At 59.2% G+C, this 17,417-nt stretch overlaps 1 protein-coding gene across 2 annotated transcripts in view; it reads left to right on the top strand.

The window, feature by feature from the left end:
* The window catches only part of RPL38 (ribosomal protein L38), a 76,085-nt gene extending 58,668 nt beyond the window's left edge, over nt 1-17,417 (top strand). The window contains exons 1-5 of one of the 2 annotated variants that reach the window (XM_082774692.1): nt 15,072-15,128; nt 15,357-15,388; nt 15,781-15,841; nt 17,054-17,176; nt 17,340-17,417. In XM_082774692.1, coding sequence (XP_082630818.1) covers nt 15,386-15,388; nt 15,781-15,841; nt 17,054-17,176; nt 17,340-17,365 — 213 coding nt within the window. In that variant the 5' untranslated portion in view covers nt 15,072-15,128; nt 15,357-15,385 and the 3' untranslated portion in view covers nt 17,366-17,417. Of the gene's footprint in view, nt 1-15,071; nt 15,129-15,356; nt 15,389-15,779; nt 15,842-17,053; nt 17,177-17,339 lie in introns of those variants that run through there. The other variant, XM_082774693.1, reaches the window with a different exon arrangement.

The following is a 17,417-nucleotide window of genomic DNA, read 5'->3' as shown; positions in this document are numbered from 1 at the left end:
GAGAGCTGCTAAAGGCAGGGGGGGCATTGGCCACCCAAAAAGCTGCCACCTCGCTGCGCTGTGTGTTTAAACAGCCTCCAAAATGAGGAGTGGAGGTGCCTTGGGGCCATCCCATTGCTGGGCTGCAGGGAACGCTGTCCCTGGCACCCCAGGGGATGCTGCGAGGTGCCAGGAGATGCTGGGAGATTATGGGAAATACTGGGAGATGCTGGGAAATGCTGGGAGATGATGCCTGGAGAAGCCTGGAGAACCTGGGATGAGCAGAGATGTGCCAGGAGATGCCCCCAGCCCCTCGGCAAGGGCACCGGTCCCTGCCTCCATCTCCAGCTCTCCCTTCTCCAAAGGCGCCCCCAGCAAAACGGGGCCCAGAGGGCAGAGCTAAATTGTCTCCCTGGAATAACCGAGGCATCTTTAATCCCCTCCACACAGAGCCACATTAAAGGGTTTTCTTGTTCTCCTTGCTGAAGGAACGCAGTCCTTTTTCCCCGTCTCTCTCCTGCGCTCTCGCCCTTCTCTCTGCGCTCTCGCTTTGAGGTCCGGGAGCGTTTAACCTCCGTTTTCCTGGACAATTAACGAGGTTTATTTGGGGCACACGGCGAGAGGCGGCGGGCAGGCTCCGGGGCGGGCGCACGCAGCCGTCTGCCTGGCTGCCACGCTCGCTCCCCGCGTCTCCCCGGCTCCTATTGATGGTTTAATTTTCCTTGGGGTTGGGGGGGGGGAAAGAAGAAAAGCACCAGATAATTGTAGCGGAATGGGATGATAAGTAATGTTTGGTATCCTTTTTACTACCATTCCCCGGGGGCCCATTATGGTAATTTTTCTTCTATAACTGGCAAATTGTATAACAAGTCAGATGATAAACTAGCAAGCCAGGCAGGAATTTGCATTTTAATACAACTGTCTAAATCATTTCCCCACGTAGGGCCGGACAGGACACTTCAGCCACCTCTGCGGCACGTGGTGGTGGCCGGGAGGGGCGAGGGGAGAGGGTCGGGGTCCCTCCACTGCCCCATAGGGTGCCTGAATGTGGCTGGAGCTCGCCCCATGCCCAGGCTGAGCCTTTCCCTTCCCTCCCGTGCATTTCCCAGGTGGAAACCTCGGTGGGGAGGAAGAGCCAGGTCCCCGCTGCTCAGCAGCAACCCGCAGCCCGCGTGCCCCAAACCTGATACCGATGGGGTGGGCTGGCAGTAACGGCGAGGTGTCAGCCCCACTGGGAGAAATGGGCAGACACGGGGGTCCCGCAGGTCCCGGGGGTCCCAAAACCACGGCCCCTCGTGTTTGTGGGGCTCAGGGGGGGGATTCAGCATCCCCAGCTCCTCCACCCGCTCATTGCCTCGGTTGAAGAGCCGTTAGCAACCACTCAATAGCAACCTGATAGAGAAATGCCAGCCTCCCCTGACAGGTTTATAAATAGCTGCTTTGAGCCCAATTTGAAGTTTTGATTAAAAAGAACAGAGGGAAAATAAATAAATAAATAAATAAGAAGGGGAAAATAAAAGCCAATGGGAAGTCAGCAGCCGTCCTTCTGCAGCTGCTTCCCATCCCTCTGCCCACCCCAATTCCCCATCCCTTTTCCCCACCTAACCTCATCCAGCCGCAGGGCACGGGCAGAGCCACAGCATCCCCGAGGTGCCGGTCCATTAAGGCAGAGCCTTGCTTCGGTCTCTGCTCCAAACGGGAAACCTAATTAAGATTTTATAAACACTCACCCGGCGCAGAAAACTGCCACCACATTAGCAAGGCAAATAGCACCCAAATTAAGTTATTTTCTTCCCTTGTTTTAGTCCAGTTTTTAATTAGGTGGCTGCTGAGATGTGGCACGGCCCCGTGTAATCACATCACGGTGATTTATTAGGGCCCTTCAACGGAGTTACTGCTGCTCCCTCCACCCTCTGCATCGCCGGGTTCAGTTTGGGTCACTCCTGAGAGCACGAGGATCTCCAGGGGGAGCACAGCGGGAAGTGGGGGCACCCCTGTCCTGTCCCTGTCCCATCCCATCCTATTGTGCCCATCCCATCCCATCCATCCCATCCCATTCATCCCATCCCATCCCATCCCATTCATCCCATCCCATCCCATCCCATCCCATCCCATCCCATCCCATCCCATCCCATCCCCATCATCCCATCCCATCCCCATCATCCCATCCCATCCCATCCCATCCCATCCCATCCATCCCCATCCCCATCCCTGCAGTCCCTTGGGGTCCCCCTCCCCGCTGCGGCGCAGCCCCCCCAGCAGAGCCCCCTCTCTGGGGAGCGCAGATGCTCCTCTGCTGGCAATCACCACACCGCTACAAACAGTTTCATAAAAGGGGGAGAAAAAAAAAAATAAAACCGCAGACCTGAATTGATTTTGTCTCTACATTTTTAACAATGGGGAATACATTTCTGAACAAAGCCTCGGGAATCGGTGTTTTCCCTGTGGAGAGGCGGGCGCTGAGCTGCTGAGGGATGATTGCACCCCCTGCGTGGCTGTGGGAGACAGAGGGGGGGGAGGCAGGACCCCGGCCCCTTTTGCTCTGCCCGGCTCCCAGCCTTTGCAGGGGGCTGCACGGGACGGTGCCGTGCGCCTCTTGGCCACCACGGGCTGGGGCTGGTGATGGGGACAGGACAGGGGACAAGGGGCTGCAGCACAGCCCCTGAGATGAGAGCTGTGGGCTGCAATGTGCCCCTTTGTGGGGTGCTGCCGGGGAGGCTGGGGCCGCATCCTGCCCTCCCCCAGCAGCAGAGGGAGGCAGGATTCCTCCCTTCCCTTCTCAGCCCAGCCTGTGATTGATGGCACAGCTCAAACCCCAGTGACCCGCAGAGAGGACCCCGAGCTAACGCTGTCCTTTTCCTTCTGCTGCCCGCAGGAAGAAGAAAGAGCAGGGAGCAAAGGTGTCGGGGTGGGCAGGGAGCCAGGGCAAAGAGGATCCCTCGGTGGCCACGGATGGCGAGCACGGGGCAAGGCAAGGACACGGGGCCGAGTGTCCCCGGGTGGCACCGGGGCTGTGCTGCTGCCTCCCCATCACGCACACCGCCGTGTGCCGGCCCTCCAGGCGCTGACCTCCTGCTCCCAGCACTCTCCCCGCATTTTGAGGTCTCAGCTAATCCCGAATTTCCTTTCCCTGCCTCCACCTGCACCGTCGGTGCGGCTGCTGCAGGCTGCCAAGCTGGAGCCGGGCGCGTGAGCTCTGCGTCCTCACCGCGCCACCCCAGCCTTGTCCCCAGCCCTGTCCCCGTCCTTTCAGCCAAATCACAGCCGGTGCAAAGTCCCAGCACCAGGAGCAGCGAGCAGCAAGCAGCAGCTGGAGCAGCAGGGTTTATTTCCTTCTCTGCCCAGCGCCAGGGACAGACGTGCCCCGGGGCCAGCTCGGTGCTCCTGAGCAACCTGCTGCAGAGCGAGAGCACCGAGGGACAGGAAAGCACGATCCCGGTGCTGGGGGCTGCGAGTAATGGAAGAGGAATCCATAAGTAATTACATTCTAATTAATTAAGGATGATGGATGGAGGGGAGCGGGTGACTCCACGCAAATCGCACAAGCTGTAAAGGGCCGTGCTCCTGCCACCATCAAATTGATTTGCTGGTTTGGAGGAAAAAAAGGGGAAGAAGGAGAAAAGGAGCTGAACGTTAGGACGTCTGCAGCCCTGGAAGTGCCACCACGCCGCTGCAGGTCCCCTGCCCACCGGGACATCCTGGCTAGGCACTTACCCCTGCCCTGCACCAGCACCCAGCAGGGGCCGGGGTGCACGGTGACATTGAGCCAGGGTGGCCGCGCAGCCGCAGCTGCTTCAGGGGCAGAGGGATTTGGCTTTGCAAACCTCAGCCCCCTGGTTCGTTTGTGAGCTCACGCACAAGCTCCTAATGATCTGGACCCCGGCACGGCGCCTCGCGGAGCTGCCAGCGTCGCTGCTGCTGCTCAGCGTGACAGCCAGCGCTCGGCTGAGGGCTCTTCTGCAAGCCAGGGCTGCAATTAATTAGTGCTCTGTCTTATTAGCACCTTTATCTACTCAGTCCCGCGCGCTGCTCCTGATGGGAGGCGACGTGACTCCTTCTGCGGGGGGTTGCAGAGGTCGGCGTGCCGCCGGCCGCGGCTCTGCCCTGCTCCAGGGTCACCAGCCTCAACCCTCCTCGTTCTGTGCGTTGCAAATTGTGTGTGCGTGTGCGAGTACACGTGCAAACACACGCACACACGTGCAAACACACGCACACGTGCTTTTCCCTGCCTGCCCCGCTCTCCTCCCCGCCGCTCGTCCCGCTCCCGAGCTGCTCCATCCCGAGGCGGCGGCGGTGCCGGCACGGCGTCCGCGGGAAGTGGCTATTGTTACATCGCCTTGGAGACTAATTAAGCCGAATCTGAGAGCTGGAACACCTTGACTAGGGGAAGGTTAATGGCGCGAGCCTGTCTCGAGGAAGCTGGAGCTCAAGTCAACTCTGCAACATTAATTGTGGTATCGAGCGGCACGGCACGAGTGGCTCCGGAATCGCTCCTCGCCATTACGTTAATGGCGTTGCCGTGTCTATATTCTTTAAGTAATTGGCAGCTTTCTCTAGGTCTCGTCCTCCATTTACTTTCACAGGACATTAGAAGTCATTGTGTACAATAGCTCTGCAAACCCTGACTCACGCATTAAGCAGGACCCTGCAGAAAAGCAGCCGGTAATAAGGTGAGGGACAAAAGGAAAGGGGCAGCGGCGGCGGCGGATGGCATGGAGCCGCTTTCTTCGCCCCCCACTTCACTGTTGGGTGGTAATGCAGTGACACGCCCCTGCATCAGCCACATCCCGCTGAGCTCCAGACACAAGTTAATAAAATTAACTAAAAGTGCTCCGTTTGCTGGGAACTCGCGGATTTTTCTCACAACCTCCTGCTCCTCACCAGCAGACGCCCATCTCCATGCCGTGGCTCCAAACCAGTGCCCTTGGGAAGGGAGTAACTGCAGGGCTGTGGGCTGGGCTTATTAATGAACCCCTGACTTCATTAATAAGATAATGATGAGTCATTTAACTCTGAAATTCCAGAGGCGAGCAAACCACCTGCGTGCGCATTGGGTAATGACGGAGACGCTAACGAGACCTTTCTGAACTGGCGCCTATCAGGAGATGCAAGGCTGCACTCCGAAATTTGCTGCTGCTCGGGGGTGATATGTTGGAACTGCCTGGCAGAGCTGGCGTCCTGTGCCATGCCACACCATGCCACGCCATGCCTCACCGTGCCATATCTCACCGTGCTGTACCTCGCCATGCAGTACCGTGCCGTGCCATGCTGTGCCGTGCCGGAGGGCTGCAGCCACCCAGCTGCCCAGCAGGGAGCTGCCCTGCTGGTTAGCATTCTCCCGAGGAGCCCAGCAGGTAATTACAGAGAAATTAAAAATGTAAGCGAAAGCAATTTTTCTTCCTCACAAGTCTGGGCAGAGACGTGCGACCTGATGCTTACGGAGATGATGGAGCCAAGCTTGTAGCTGGCACGCAGAATGGAAAACTTTGGGTGCTGCGTGCAGGCTGCACCCCACAGCCCTGCACCCTGGCATCCACAGAGGGGTGCTGGGGCTGCTCGCCTCCATCCTCAGCCTCCTCTTCCTCTGCTGCTCAGAGCCACCGGACCCTCTCCCCCCATGCTGGCACCGAGCAGGCTTCGGAGAGCAGCCAAAGAAGCAAGGTCCTGGCGCAAAGGGCACGCTCGGTGCTCTGAGTTCATTCCCTTTCCTGGCTCTTAGGAGCCCAGGGAAGGAAAAGAGTTGTTTAAGAAAAAGTATATTTTACCAGAATTGCCAGCATCCCTTTAATTAAGCGATAAAATGAGTTAGAGCGTGAGGAGCTGTGCGCTAATTCATCCTGAAGACATTGGGCACTGGGCCAGGAGGATCCTCTTACTGCAGTGATAAAATTTCATTAAAAAATGTTTAAATTTTTTTTTTAACACTTGTTAATTTAACAAAGAGACTAAAAAGTTATGAGCAGGGAAAGTAATCTTCTATGAATTTCCCGCCTGGTGAGCCCAGCGCCGCTCCCTCTCGCTGCGGGGAAACCCACACCACGCTCGAGCCACCACCTTCCTTTCCCATTCCTGTATTTTAACCCCAAATTATTTTATCACCCACCGAAGAAAAAAATAAAAAAGAAAGCGCCTAAGTACTCGTTTATTAACAGCTATAAGTATCATTAGGCAGCGAGATGTGGTAAAATATAGATTACACCGGGAAGAACCGGGGATCCGAGTGCCATTTTTCCTGTTCAGCATGTCATTACGCATCCCGTCGTGGCATATCACAGCGATGATTAGTAGCATCAAATGACTTCTGAAAAATGATTATGTGCCATTAAAAACATTAGTCTGTCTGAAACCAGCACAAACAAATGGCCGTGCCGGGGATGAGTCATTAGCTCCGGGGGCCCCGGGATGTGACGGGAATCCCGGAGCCGCGCGGGTGCCACCGGTGGGTGCCGCGGCTCGGCGCACCGGGGAGCAGGAGGCGCCTCCTCCACGTGCCCCCCTTTCTGCTGCTGACTCCTTTTTCCCCAGGTCCCAGCCGTGGGGCAGCTCTGAGATGTGCCCAGCTGCCTCCTCGCCTTGGTACGGACCCGCCTGCGTGCCCCGTGGTGTTGGTTCCACCACCCCAACCCCATCAACCCAGCTGATTGCCCTGGAGCCATCTCCCCAACCCATCCACCCTATCATCCCGGCCCCATAACCATGACCCCATCCATAATCCCAGCCCCATAACGCCAGCCCCATCACCCTGACCCCATCCATCACCCCAATCCCATCCATCACCCCAATCCCATCACCCTGACCCCATCACCCTGACCCCATCACCCTAACACAATCCATCACCCCAACCCTATAATCCCAACCCCACCACCCCAACCCCATAATCCCAACCCCATCACCCTGACCCCATCCATCACCCCAACCCCATAATCCCAACCTTATCACTCCAACCCCATAATCCCAACCCTCTCACCCCAACCCCATAATCCCAACCCCACCACCCCAACCCCCTAACCCCAGCCCCATCACCCCCCCCTGCCCTCCCCATCCCACTGCCGTGCCCACGCCGCGCCAACCCGCTGCCGGCGCTCCGCTCCCTGCTGTTTCCACTTTAAGAGGACATAAATCCAGTTAGTATGTCCAAAGGAGAAAAATCAAAATGTCACATCTGTGGAGACGGTTCAATTGAAGGGGTATTGATTGTCACAGAGAATATTCTCACTTTATTCACCTACTTAGTCCCTTCCCCTAGGCACATATGAATTCATCAAACATTGTCACACCACATAATAATACTTGTTCCCGGGTGTTGTTGCAGCAGCTCAGGCTTTGTCCTGCCTTCCTGGGCGAGCAGGAATTTAGGGAAGGAAAGATTTGCTGGCAGAAAGAGCGCGGGGAGGCACCGGGGTGCGAGTTAACCCCCGTGGCTCCTCGGGAGCTGGTGGGAAATGCGTGGGCGAGGAGGGCTCAGGACTGGTGCTGCTCCACTGCCAGGCCTTGGAGGCTCTGGAGGGAGGTATGGCAATAAATTGGAGGGAAAAAAGATATTTTCCCTTTGTTTGCAGCCATTTATTGCTACGTCTTCACTGCCTCGTGCGGTGCTGGAGCAGAGGGAGCTGGGCAGAGCGGGGCCGCAGCGATGCTGCCTGCTCTGGGAGCAGAAACGGCACAGACAAGGAGAAAACGTGGCTGTGAAGGGCGATGCTTTGGGTAGCTGGCTCTGCCCAGGTCGAGTGTTCCCTCTAATTACAGCTCCCAATTAAGAAAGGCCGGCCCAGGTGCTGTGGCTGTCCCCAAACCTCTCCACGCTGCCTGCACGGCCCCGCACGGCTCCGTCCGCGGGTGGTGGCAGCCTCCAGCCGTCACCTCCCGGTGCCAAGACATTGGGAGCACGAGCCGGTGTTTCTGATCCACATTAGCCTCATGTTATTCGTGCTTAATCTGATTCAGCGCGATGATTTAATCCGTTAATGGCCCCTGATTGGATCTGCTCCTCTCTGCCTTGACATCCGTTCGCTGTTTGCGCCCAACCTGCTGATTTATCCGCGCCTTTTGGTAGCTCGGGGTCGGGTTCAGAGCTCCGGGCACGGCACTGGGGCGGTGGAAGGGTGATGGGGAAGAGGAGGAGGCAGCAGCGAGCACGCAGCAGCCCGGAGCCGTGTCTTTGCCTGGCGGAAAGCCCTGGGGCTGCCCCAAAATGGGGACATGGAGAAGGATGGGGACAGGGCGCACAAACTGGGAAGGTCCCAACCCCATCCCAGCAGCAGGAGAGAAACCCCCTCGTGCCCAGCCAGGGCTCTCTGGGCTCTCTGGGTGCTTTGCATCGCCTCTGATTTCCATTTCATAACCTGGATTATGCCAGGAGTGCAGGGCCGGTGTCCGTCCCCCCCCCCCATACAGTGCGGGGTGCTGCTGGTCCCGGCTGAGAGGCGCCCGCCATGACATTGCCATTCCTCCCCCGCCGCCAGACCTCCCCCGGGCTGATTTATGGCCCTGCACGGAGGCAATCAAGGCCCCGGGCTCCGAGGAGGAGGATGACGCCGCGTCTCCTCCGCTGCATCCTGACCGGGAGCGCGCGGCCGCATGCCAATGCGGGATGGGGACACGGGGACACGGGGACACGGGGAGGGGGACGTGAGGACATGGGGACACGGGGATGCTGCAGGGGGCACAGTGGGGTCCGGGCAGGGAGGACGGCCGGGTTTCTGCTCTGTGTGCCTGCTCATGGGGGGGGGACGTGGTGCCGGGACGGCTCTGGAGGACGCACGGAGCCACCTTAACGTAATGGGGCTGTGACAAATGCTGTCCCTCACCAAGGGACCCCATCCGCCCCCGAGCTGCTACGGGGCTGCGTGGGCACCCTCAGCCCTGGCTGATAAAGGGGGGTGGTTGTGGGGCTGGGATGGGGGTTTAGGGCTGAAATATTAACGTGGATAAACTCTGCAAGAGCAATCGGCTCAGCACAGGCAGGGCAGAAACCAGTCTGGGAGAGGGGAAGGGGCTGGGGCTGGGGCACTGCACCTCACACCAGTGGTGATGGGGCTGGGATGGGGCTGCTCACCCGTGCTGGGTCCCCCACTGTGTCCCCTCCGTCCCCAGGTGCGCCCACGGGGTCCTGCCCCAGGAGGTACCTCGCTCCCCTCCGGTCTGGAGCCACCCAGATGCAAAGCCACCTTCCCCACCAGCCGAACACGGCAGCACGGAGACACCCACGGCAGGCACGGGGACTTGTCACCGCTTCCCGGGAACAAACGGAGCAGGAGGAGGCTCCTCGTTCCCCTCCGGAGAGCCCCGGGCGCCCTGCGCTCCCTGGCCTTGATCCCACCGCCGCTGAGCCTGGAATCGTAATCACCCGCGCTCGCCTGGCCTCTGCTCTCGCTCCTCGCGCCTGACTTGAAATGATTTTTGGAGGCAGTTGGTGGCGAGGGAGTACAGCTGCCGCTAAGTTATCCAAACGATTTATCTTAAGATTCATACAGAATTCATTGTGCAGGGAGCCTGGGCAATGTCGGCTTTTAATATTCATGCGGATTTGGAGGCAGTGTTAATCACGGGCTCTGACAATTTGCACTTCCCTTAATTGTCCGTGCAGCGGCTCTGCCCGGCCGCCAGCCCTCGTCCCTGCCACGCTCGGGGACGTGTTTGGGGTCCCCGGGCAGCCTCGGGTGTTGCACGGTCACGGCAGGCAGCAGGAGGACGGGTCCCCGGGGGTGCCCCGCGCAGGGCAGGGAGCAGAGCGCTCAGCACATGCGTGGGTGTGCAAGGCTGCGGGGGCAGGATTGTGCAGCCGGGGGCTGACACGAGGGCCCTGCACGCTCGTGTGCACCAGCAGCGATGCACAATCCTGCACGGAGGGGGCCGATCCTGCTGCACCCCCTCGGTGCTGGCTGGGGCCCCTCGGTGCCGTCCCCGCGGCGGTGTTACCTGTCACCGCTGTCACTCCGCTGCCACCCAGCCAGCTGCCACCGAGCGGGGACAGAATACCAATGAGGGACACGGAGGGAGGCTCACGGGGGGGGGGGGCTCCTCGTGAAGATGCGTGGTGGCACCCCCAGGGACGGGGACAACGTGCACCCCGTGCCAGGACCCGGGGCATCTCCCCCTGTCACCAAGGTGCCAGCACCCCCGCGGCTCGTCACAGCAGGGTGACACGGAGATGTCACCAGCAGCTGCACCCCAGGTCCCCCCAGCAGGATCCTCCTCCGGTGACGCTGGCGTGGCCGTGGGGACAACCCTGGGGCCGTCCCCATCCCCTGCAGGACCCCAGGACCCCGCCACCCACCGCAGCCCCACGGGCAGCCCCCGGTGCCGGCTCACCGAGCAGCCAAAGCTCGGCTGAGCCGAGGGCACGGCGTGGGGCTGGGCAGGTTCTCAGCTGTCCTGGCACTGTAATTGTCCTAATTAGATCTACACGTTTTGATGAAGGTTTCACAAGAAAAAAAAAAAAAAAAGGAAAAAAAAGGGGGAAGGCAGGAGGAGATAATCGAATCGCAGATGACATTCCCATCACCCAATCTCTCCGCACAGCCTCTGCTGCAGCCGAGTCTGAAAATTATGCATAAGGGGGAGCTGGGGGAGGGGGGGGGGGGAAGGAAAATTACCATAATCTTCCTCTGCAGGATGACACCAAATTTGACTTGAGCTGCGCGGGGTGGCGGGGAGCCAGGCGGGTGCCGCAGCTGCTCTGCCCTTGCCCCGAAGGTGCCACCAGCGCTGCCACCTGCCCGTGTCCCCCGGTGCCAGCCCGCCCCGAGGGCCCAGCCTGGGATTTGTGGGGCTGCCACCACCCCGGGCAGTGCTGATGGGATGCTCCCTGCTTGTCCCTTCCCCAATTTCCCCTTCCCCAATCTCCCCTTCCCCAATTTCCCCTCACCAAGCACCAGCAGTGCCACCTCCTGCACCCGCGTGGCCAAAACTCATGGCACGGTGCTGCAGGGGGACGACGGAGACCCCCCCACAACCCCAGCATCACCCCCAAAATGCCACCTGCCCCTCTGTGCTCACACCAGGACCCATCCCTGCATCACCACCGCGGCCAAACCTCACCCCCACCTCTCTCCAAGGGACCCCTGCGGACCCCCAGGCTCCGTGCTCGCCCCCCCCAGCCCTGCTGAGACCGGAGCAGCTCGTGACAGCAGTGCCCAGGCCCTGCACCAGCCGGCCTAGGGCGCAGCGTGGGCTGAGCATTGCCTGCCACAGGCAGGATCCAGCCCCCCGCCTGGCCCTAATTCAGAAAAATATTCCAGCTCTTCAAACAGCTCCCGATGCCTGCGGGAAAACTTTCAGCAGCCGCCTTCCTTCGCCTTTTATCGCGCGGAGGAGAGGCTCCTGCTCCGGTGACACTTGCTGGAGAACACAAACCGGGGCAGTTTTTGTCCTCCCCTCTCTCCCTCCCCAAATTTTCTCTCTCTTTCAGGTCATTTGCATGAAAACGGCCTCTTTTGTTTCTCCGGATTTTCATCTGCCTCTGCTGCCTCTTCCCCACCTAGAGCCTGAGCCTGCCTTTGTCCTCGGCAAATAAAGAACAAAAGGGGAAGAGACAGAGAAAATATGATCTCGCCTCCAAATGGGCTTTTTTTTTTTTTGCTTTTTTTCTTTTTTTTTCCCCCAAGTCGTCCATGAAGCTTCAGATGCTCTTTAAGAAGCCGGCTGATGAATGATGGGGCAGGGGAGCTGCCATTAGGACGGAATTGATCGGCGCTCAGCAGCGCGCTGCCAGGGCCCCGCGCTTCAAGAAACAAGAAAGGGAGAAAGAATGAGAATGAAGGGGAAGAAAAAAAATAAAAGGGAAGAAAATACCGGGTGATTGGGAATAGTTTTCAGTCCCTGATAATAATAAACGCATTCAGCAAATCGCGCTCTCACTTCGGAGCAGGTAATCGTGACGCAAGGCCTTTCTGCTCGGCACCCGGGGGAGGAAACTCGAGTAAACAGGGGGAAAAAAACAATTTCTGCCGCAGTTTGTTCCCTGAATGGGGGAATCTCCCTCCAACCTCTCCTTTCATGTCTCCTATCAGCTCTGCCAGGCTCCCACCTCAGCCACGGCGCTGCCTGCCAGGACAAACACGTTTGCACAGCAAAGCAGAGCCCGGGACTCAAAGAACAAAACCGGGGCTGCGTGGGAGAGGGCTGAGCTCCGCACCCGGCTGCGTGGGGACACGGGGGGCACGGTGACCAACACCCAGGGGCTGGAGCTTGCAGACCCCAGCCAGGCACATCCCAGATCCCAGCCTTGCACGTCTCAGCTGTGCACACATTGAGTTTGGGCATCTCACCGTGCACGTCTCGGCCACGTGCATATTGGCACAGCACACCTCGGGCTCGCACATCTCAGCCATGCACAGCTCTGGCACGCTCCCCTTGGGCCAACTGCAGCCAGGGCACCATGCCCTGGGGCTCAGCAGCTGCAGGATGTGGATGTGGGTGTTGGTGTGGATGTGGGTGCAGATGTGGATATGGTTTTGGATACAAAGCGAGCTCCCCCTGGCAGGGTGCCCCCATCCCTGCAGCAGGGATGTGAAAATAGAAGGTGTTCTGCTCCCAGTGGGATGCTTGGAGCTGGGGATACAGAATCAGACCCCAGGGACCAGCAGTGACACCAAGAGTGGCTGCAGGGACACCCGGAGCCACAGCGAGCATTGGCACAGGCAGGACAGCCCCACGGCTCGCCAAGCGGCACCCTCCCCGCCCGCACAGCAGCTCCGGGAAAAATGGTTTGCAGCTACATTAAGGATGGCGTAATTATGCCTAATAAAAACACGGCTGCCCTTGTGTGAGTAAACACAGCTTTGACGGAGCACCCTGCCACAAGCAGCTCCCCAGCACGCGCGGCGAGCTGGCACTGCCGGAGGGAGCCGGCAGCAGAGGATCCTCGGCAGCTGCTTGACTCCAAATCAGACCTCTGGAAGGAGGAGGGGAGAGACAAATCACTTCTTCCATTCCTTTTTTTTTATTTTTTTCTTTTTTTTTTATGTTTTTGCTTGTTATTTCCTCCTCCCTTGCCCCGAGCCCTCCTCGCTGCTGCGGCTGATAAGGCGATAGGATCTAATCGCCAGGCGGCACGCGCGGCTCGCCGGCTGCCAGCGCCGCGCCGGCTGCACATCAAATGCTGCATGAGCTGCTGCGGGGTGGCCGCCGCGTCCCCGCTGTCCCCAAGGGCACGGGGACACGGAGCTGGGGACCATTCGCCCCGCAGCGCCCGCGGGTGGGAAGCGTCTGGGGAGGGGGAGATGGGGGGCACTGGGTGCCAAGCAGGGGGCTGGGGGCCCGATGGTGCGCCCTGGGGTTCCTACAACCACATCCCAGAGCAGCCTGGAGGAGGAGCAGGAGGAAAAGGAAAAAGAGGAGGAGGAGGAGGAGGAGGAAGGCTGCTGGGAGAGCTGCTCCCCAAACCCCGCACCGCGCAGTGCCCCCGGGTTGTGGCAGCTCCCAAGCAGCAGGGTTAAACGCGCCGTGCCCTCAGCACCGCTCCTCCCGAGCAGAACCAGAAGGAGGTTTTAATATAAACCCAGTAGCCAGAGGGTGAATTAAGGATGCTAATTGAATTTCATTACGCGGAGGAGCCGGGGCCGGTGGGAGACGAGGAGGAAGCGCATTTGATGTGTTTTAAAAGCTGCAGTTTCAGAACGTGGTGGCTCTTTTATTTATTATTTTTTTTTTAAATGTAAAGCCAGACATGAAAAGATCCCATCTTTGAGGAGCTAACGACGCTCATGAATTATTTTTGTTGATTTATACGCCCACTCTGCCTTTCAATAATATTAATAAAGTAAAAGCAAACCCATTCCCAGGCGGTAACGGGAACGCCTTGCTGGGCAGGCGCAGGGGCCGTGGGACGAGGGAGATTGCGGCAGCGAGGCCACGCCGCGTTTTGGGCCAAAACCTGGCGATTTTGGAGGATCAGATCCTGCCCCAGTCACAGCACCAGGGCTCAGCATCGTGGCCGTATGGGCTCCTTCCGAGCCGTTTTGGTTTTATTGCCCTGCCAAGGAGCTGGCTTAATTCTCTGCTGTCTTTCTTCCGCGCCGTTGATTTACGCTGCCAGTGCTTTAATTACACAACTCAGCACTCCTTAAAACATGAAAAACTGCTCAACTTTTGAAGCAATTAAGGAGCAGCAGAGTAGATCAGCCGGTCGGAGATGAGATAAGTAAATCAAACCATTAAAAAGCTCGCTTGGGCTGGGGGCGTCCCACCCGGAGGGCACCCACGGGAGCCCCCCCAAAAAATCCTCATCCTCATCCTGGAGGGATCGGGGGTCTACGGAGGGGCACGGCCGCTCCCTGGTGCTGGGAAGGGTTTTCCTAATTGCTGTGCTGGTGATAATTAGTGGGGGGGGGAGTGGGGCTGGAGACACGTGGGTGTGCAGGGGATGTTGTGTGGGTGTGCGAGTGTGGGCTGCTTGGGTGTGCAGGGGGTGAGTGTGCAATGGGTGGGGTGTGAAATGGGTGGGGTGTGCAAGGGATGGGGTTGTGCAAGAAATTGGGTGTGCAACGGGTGGGGTGTGCAAGGAATTGAGCGTGCAAGGGACGGGGACATTCAAGGGATGGGGTGTGCAAGGGATTGGGATAAAGCAGCCCCCCCTGGGGCTGCAGTTCCCTGTTAACGGGGGTGTTTTGAAGCCCCCCCCCCAATCCCGTCCCTGCTGGCACCCATGGGTGCCCCCCATCCCGTGGTGTTTGTGCACACTCGTGTGAGCTCACATGAGCTCTCCGTGCCCCGGGGACAAAGCACCTCGATCCCCCCGGGCCTTAAAGCACAGCAGGGCTTTGGGGTTGTTTTGGGGCGGTTTGGGGTTGTTTTGGGGCAGTTTGGGGTTGTTTTGGGGGGTGTTTTTTATCAGCGTGGCTCCGGCTCTCTCTGGTGGCCAAGCGGCCGCACTGCACCCACCCCACAGAGCGCGGGGCCACGGCGGAGCCCCAGAGGTCCAGGGAGGGGGGGACACGGAGCCCCCCAAACCCCGACCCCAAACCGCGACCCCCGCTACAGGGCCGGGCCGGGCCCCCCCCCACATTCGCGCTCACGGCCCAGCGCGTTCCTGAACCTTTTTGTCCCTCGGCCCGCCCCGTAGCGGCGCTGCGAGGGGCGGGGCTAGAGGAGGGGGTGAAGGCCCGGATGCGGAAGTGGCCGCTTCTTTCTACCCGCAGGCCGCAGCCGTGAGTGGCGGAGGGGGGGGGGCTGCGGAATCCGCCGCCATCCGCCGCTGTGCGGGGCCGGGGGGCGCCGGGGCGCTGCGGGGAGGAAGAGGGGAGTGCGGGAGGTCCGATGGCGGGCGGGGGGACGCGGGGAGAACGGAGGGGGCGGGCGATGGGGGCGGTGGTTGGGGGCCCGGGGGGGGTTGGGTTGGATGCGCGGCCGCCATCTTGGATTGTGTCTGCCCCTAGGTTGGAGCCAGCGGAGCCGGCCCGGAGACATGGTGAGGGGGCTGGGGGGGGCGGGGGGCTTTAATTAATTTCTCCAGGGTTTTTTTTCAGGTTGGGGGGGCGCAAGGGGGGAGATGGGGGGCGACTTTTCCCCCCTGGGGCTGGGGTTGCGCAGTTTTGGGGAGGGAAAAAGGGGGTGAGGGAGGTTGGGGGGGTCTCTAGGTGCGGGAGGGGGGCTGCAGGGAGGGGGTGATGCTGTGAGGGGGTGAGGGCACAGCCACAGCACCCCCCATATTGGTGTCCTGGGGGCTGGGGGAGCTCCTGGGGGGGGTTGGCAGGGTCCTGGCCCCCAAAAATTTGTGGGGGGGGGGGGTTGGTGGGTGATGAAACTGCCACGTGAGCCTTCGGCCATGTCCATGCACTGAGTTTGTGTTTTAATTTTCAGCCTCGCAAGATTGAGGAGATCAAGGACTTCCTGCTGACAGCCAGGAGGAAGGACGCCAAGTGTGAGTGGTCCTGGGGGGACAGCGGGGCGGGTTGTGCCCCCTCACCCACCCTGGGGTGCTCCTGGTGCTGGGGTTTGGCTGGGAGCATCGTCAGGGACAGCTGGGGCAGGTTGTGCTGAGTAAAGGCTGAGGGTATCCGCCCTGGCCGCAGGGAGCTGTGGCATAACCCTGCGGGTGAGCTGTGGCACGGGGCTGCTGCTCGCTCAGCCACATTTCTTCCCCTGCTCCTCACCCTGGGTGCTCCTGCCAGACCCCCCCCTGCAGCCGGTGGGAAACTCTTTGCCGATATTGCCCCGTCTGTGGCTCAGCGAAGTGTTTGGAAAGCTGCAGGGTGTCAGATGCTGCGGAGTTTTAACAAAATGACAAGCGAATCGTGCTGAAAGTCGAGTTTTCTTTTGTTGCGAACACAAAGACCATTGTAATTGAGAAAGCTGAAGCGTTTTGTCTGCATTTAACCACGTGCCAAGAGTTTTCCCTGTTTGGATTTAGCTGTCAGGGGGAAGCGATGCTTCAATTCTGGAGATGTTTTGTTAGCCCGGCAGCGTGGGCGAGGAGGGGACAGCTCGGTGTGAGGCGCTCTGACGGCTGCTGACAGCCACTCACAAAGCGTCCCAGCGCCCCTCAGCGTGCTCAGATCCTACAGCAGCTCTGATATCTGTAACACCGAGCCCTACAGCAGGAAAGGAGAGGCACAGCCTGGAGCTCTGAGCGGGCTGCTTGGATAAATGCCCCCAGACAGCCGTAAAGGAGGTGGAAAGAGTCCAGGAGGTGCTTTGCAGGAGATGCTGCTGCTCCTCAGGCACACGAGATGGCAGGAGGAAATAAACCCTACAGGAAAAAATAAACCCTACAGGAGGAAATAAACCCTACAGGAGGAAATAAGCCCGGCGTGCGCTGCCGTGCTCTGCTGGAAATTTGCGACACGATAAATTTTTGGTGCTGCTGGTCGTAAACTTCCCTCGGGAAGCCTCGAGGGGGGCTGTGCCCTGTGGCTGTTCACCAGTTCAGTCCGTTGTTGTGGTGTGGGGAAGTTCTTGGGGTTGGGTTTTTCGTCGTGCAGGTGGGGCTGGAGCTGCTGGGGGAATGGGGGAGAGCTGGGGTGGGTTGTGGAAGGTTTGTTCTACAGAAAACGCTTTTCTCTGACGTGATTTGTAAAACTAAAACAAATAAAAACCTTGTGCCGTCCCGCTGACCCCTTCCCCGATCCCGCAGCCGTCAAGATCAAGAAGAACAAGGACAATGTGAAGTTCAAGGTGCGCTGCAGCCGCTACCTGTACACGCTGGTCATCACGGACAAGGAGAAGGCCGAGAAGCTGAAGCAGTCCCTGCCCCCAGGTACCCCCTGCCCCCAGGTACCCCCTGCCCCCAGGTACCCCGTGGGGGGGTCCAACGGGGGCTCCCCGGGGCCGGAAAAATCCCAGGAGCGTGGGCAGGGGGCAGGGTGAGGAGCGCCCCTCATCCCATTAAATCCTTTTTTTTTTTTTTCTCTCCTCGCTAGGTTTGGCCGTGAAGGAGCTGAAATGAACCGTTTCTGTCCGGATTTCTCCGCATTGGTTACAATAAAAATTAAATCTTT

Source organism: Aythya marila (genome assembly GCF_965140915.1).
Source record: "Aythya marila genome assembly, chromosome: 18".
In the NCBI taxonomy this organism is placed as follows: domain Eukaryota; kingdom Metazoa; phylum Chordata; class Aves; order Anseriformes; family Anatidae; genus Aythya; species Aythya marila.
This window is presented reverse-complemented; position numbering and strand designations above follow the sequence as displayed.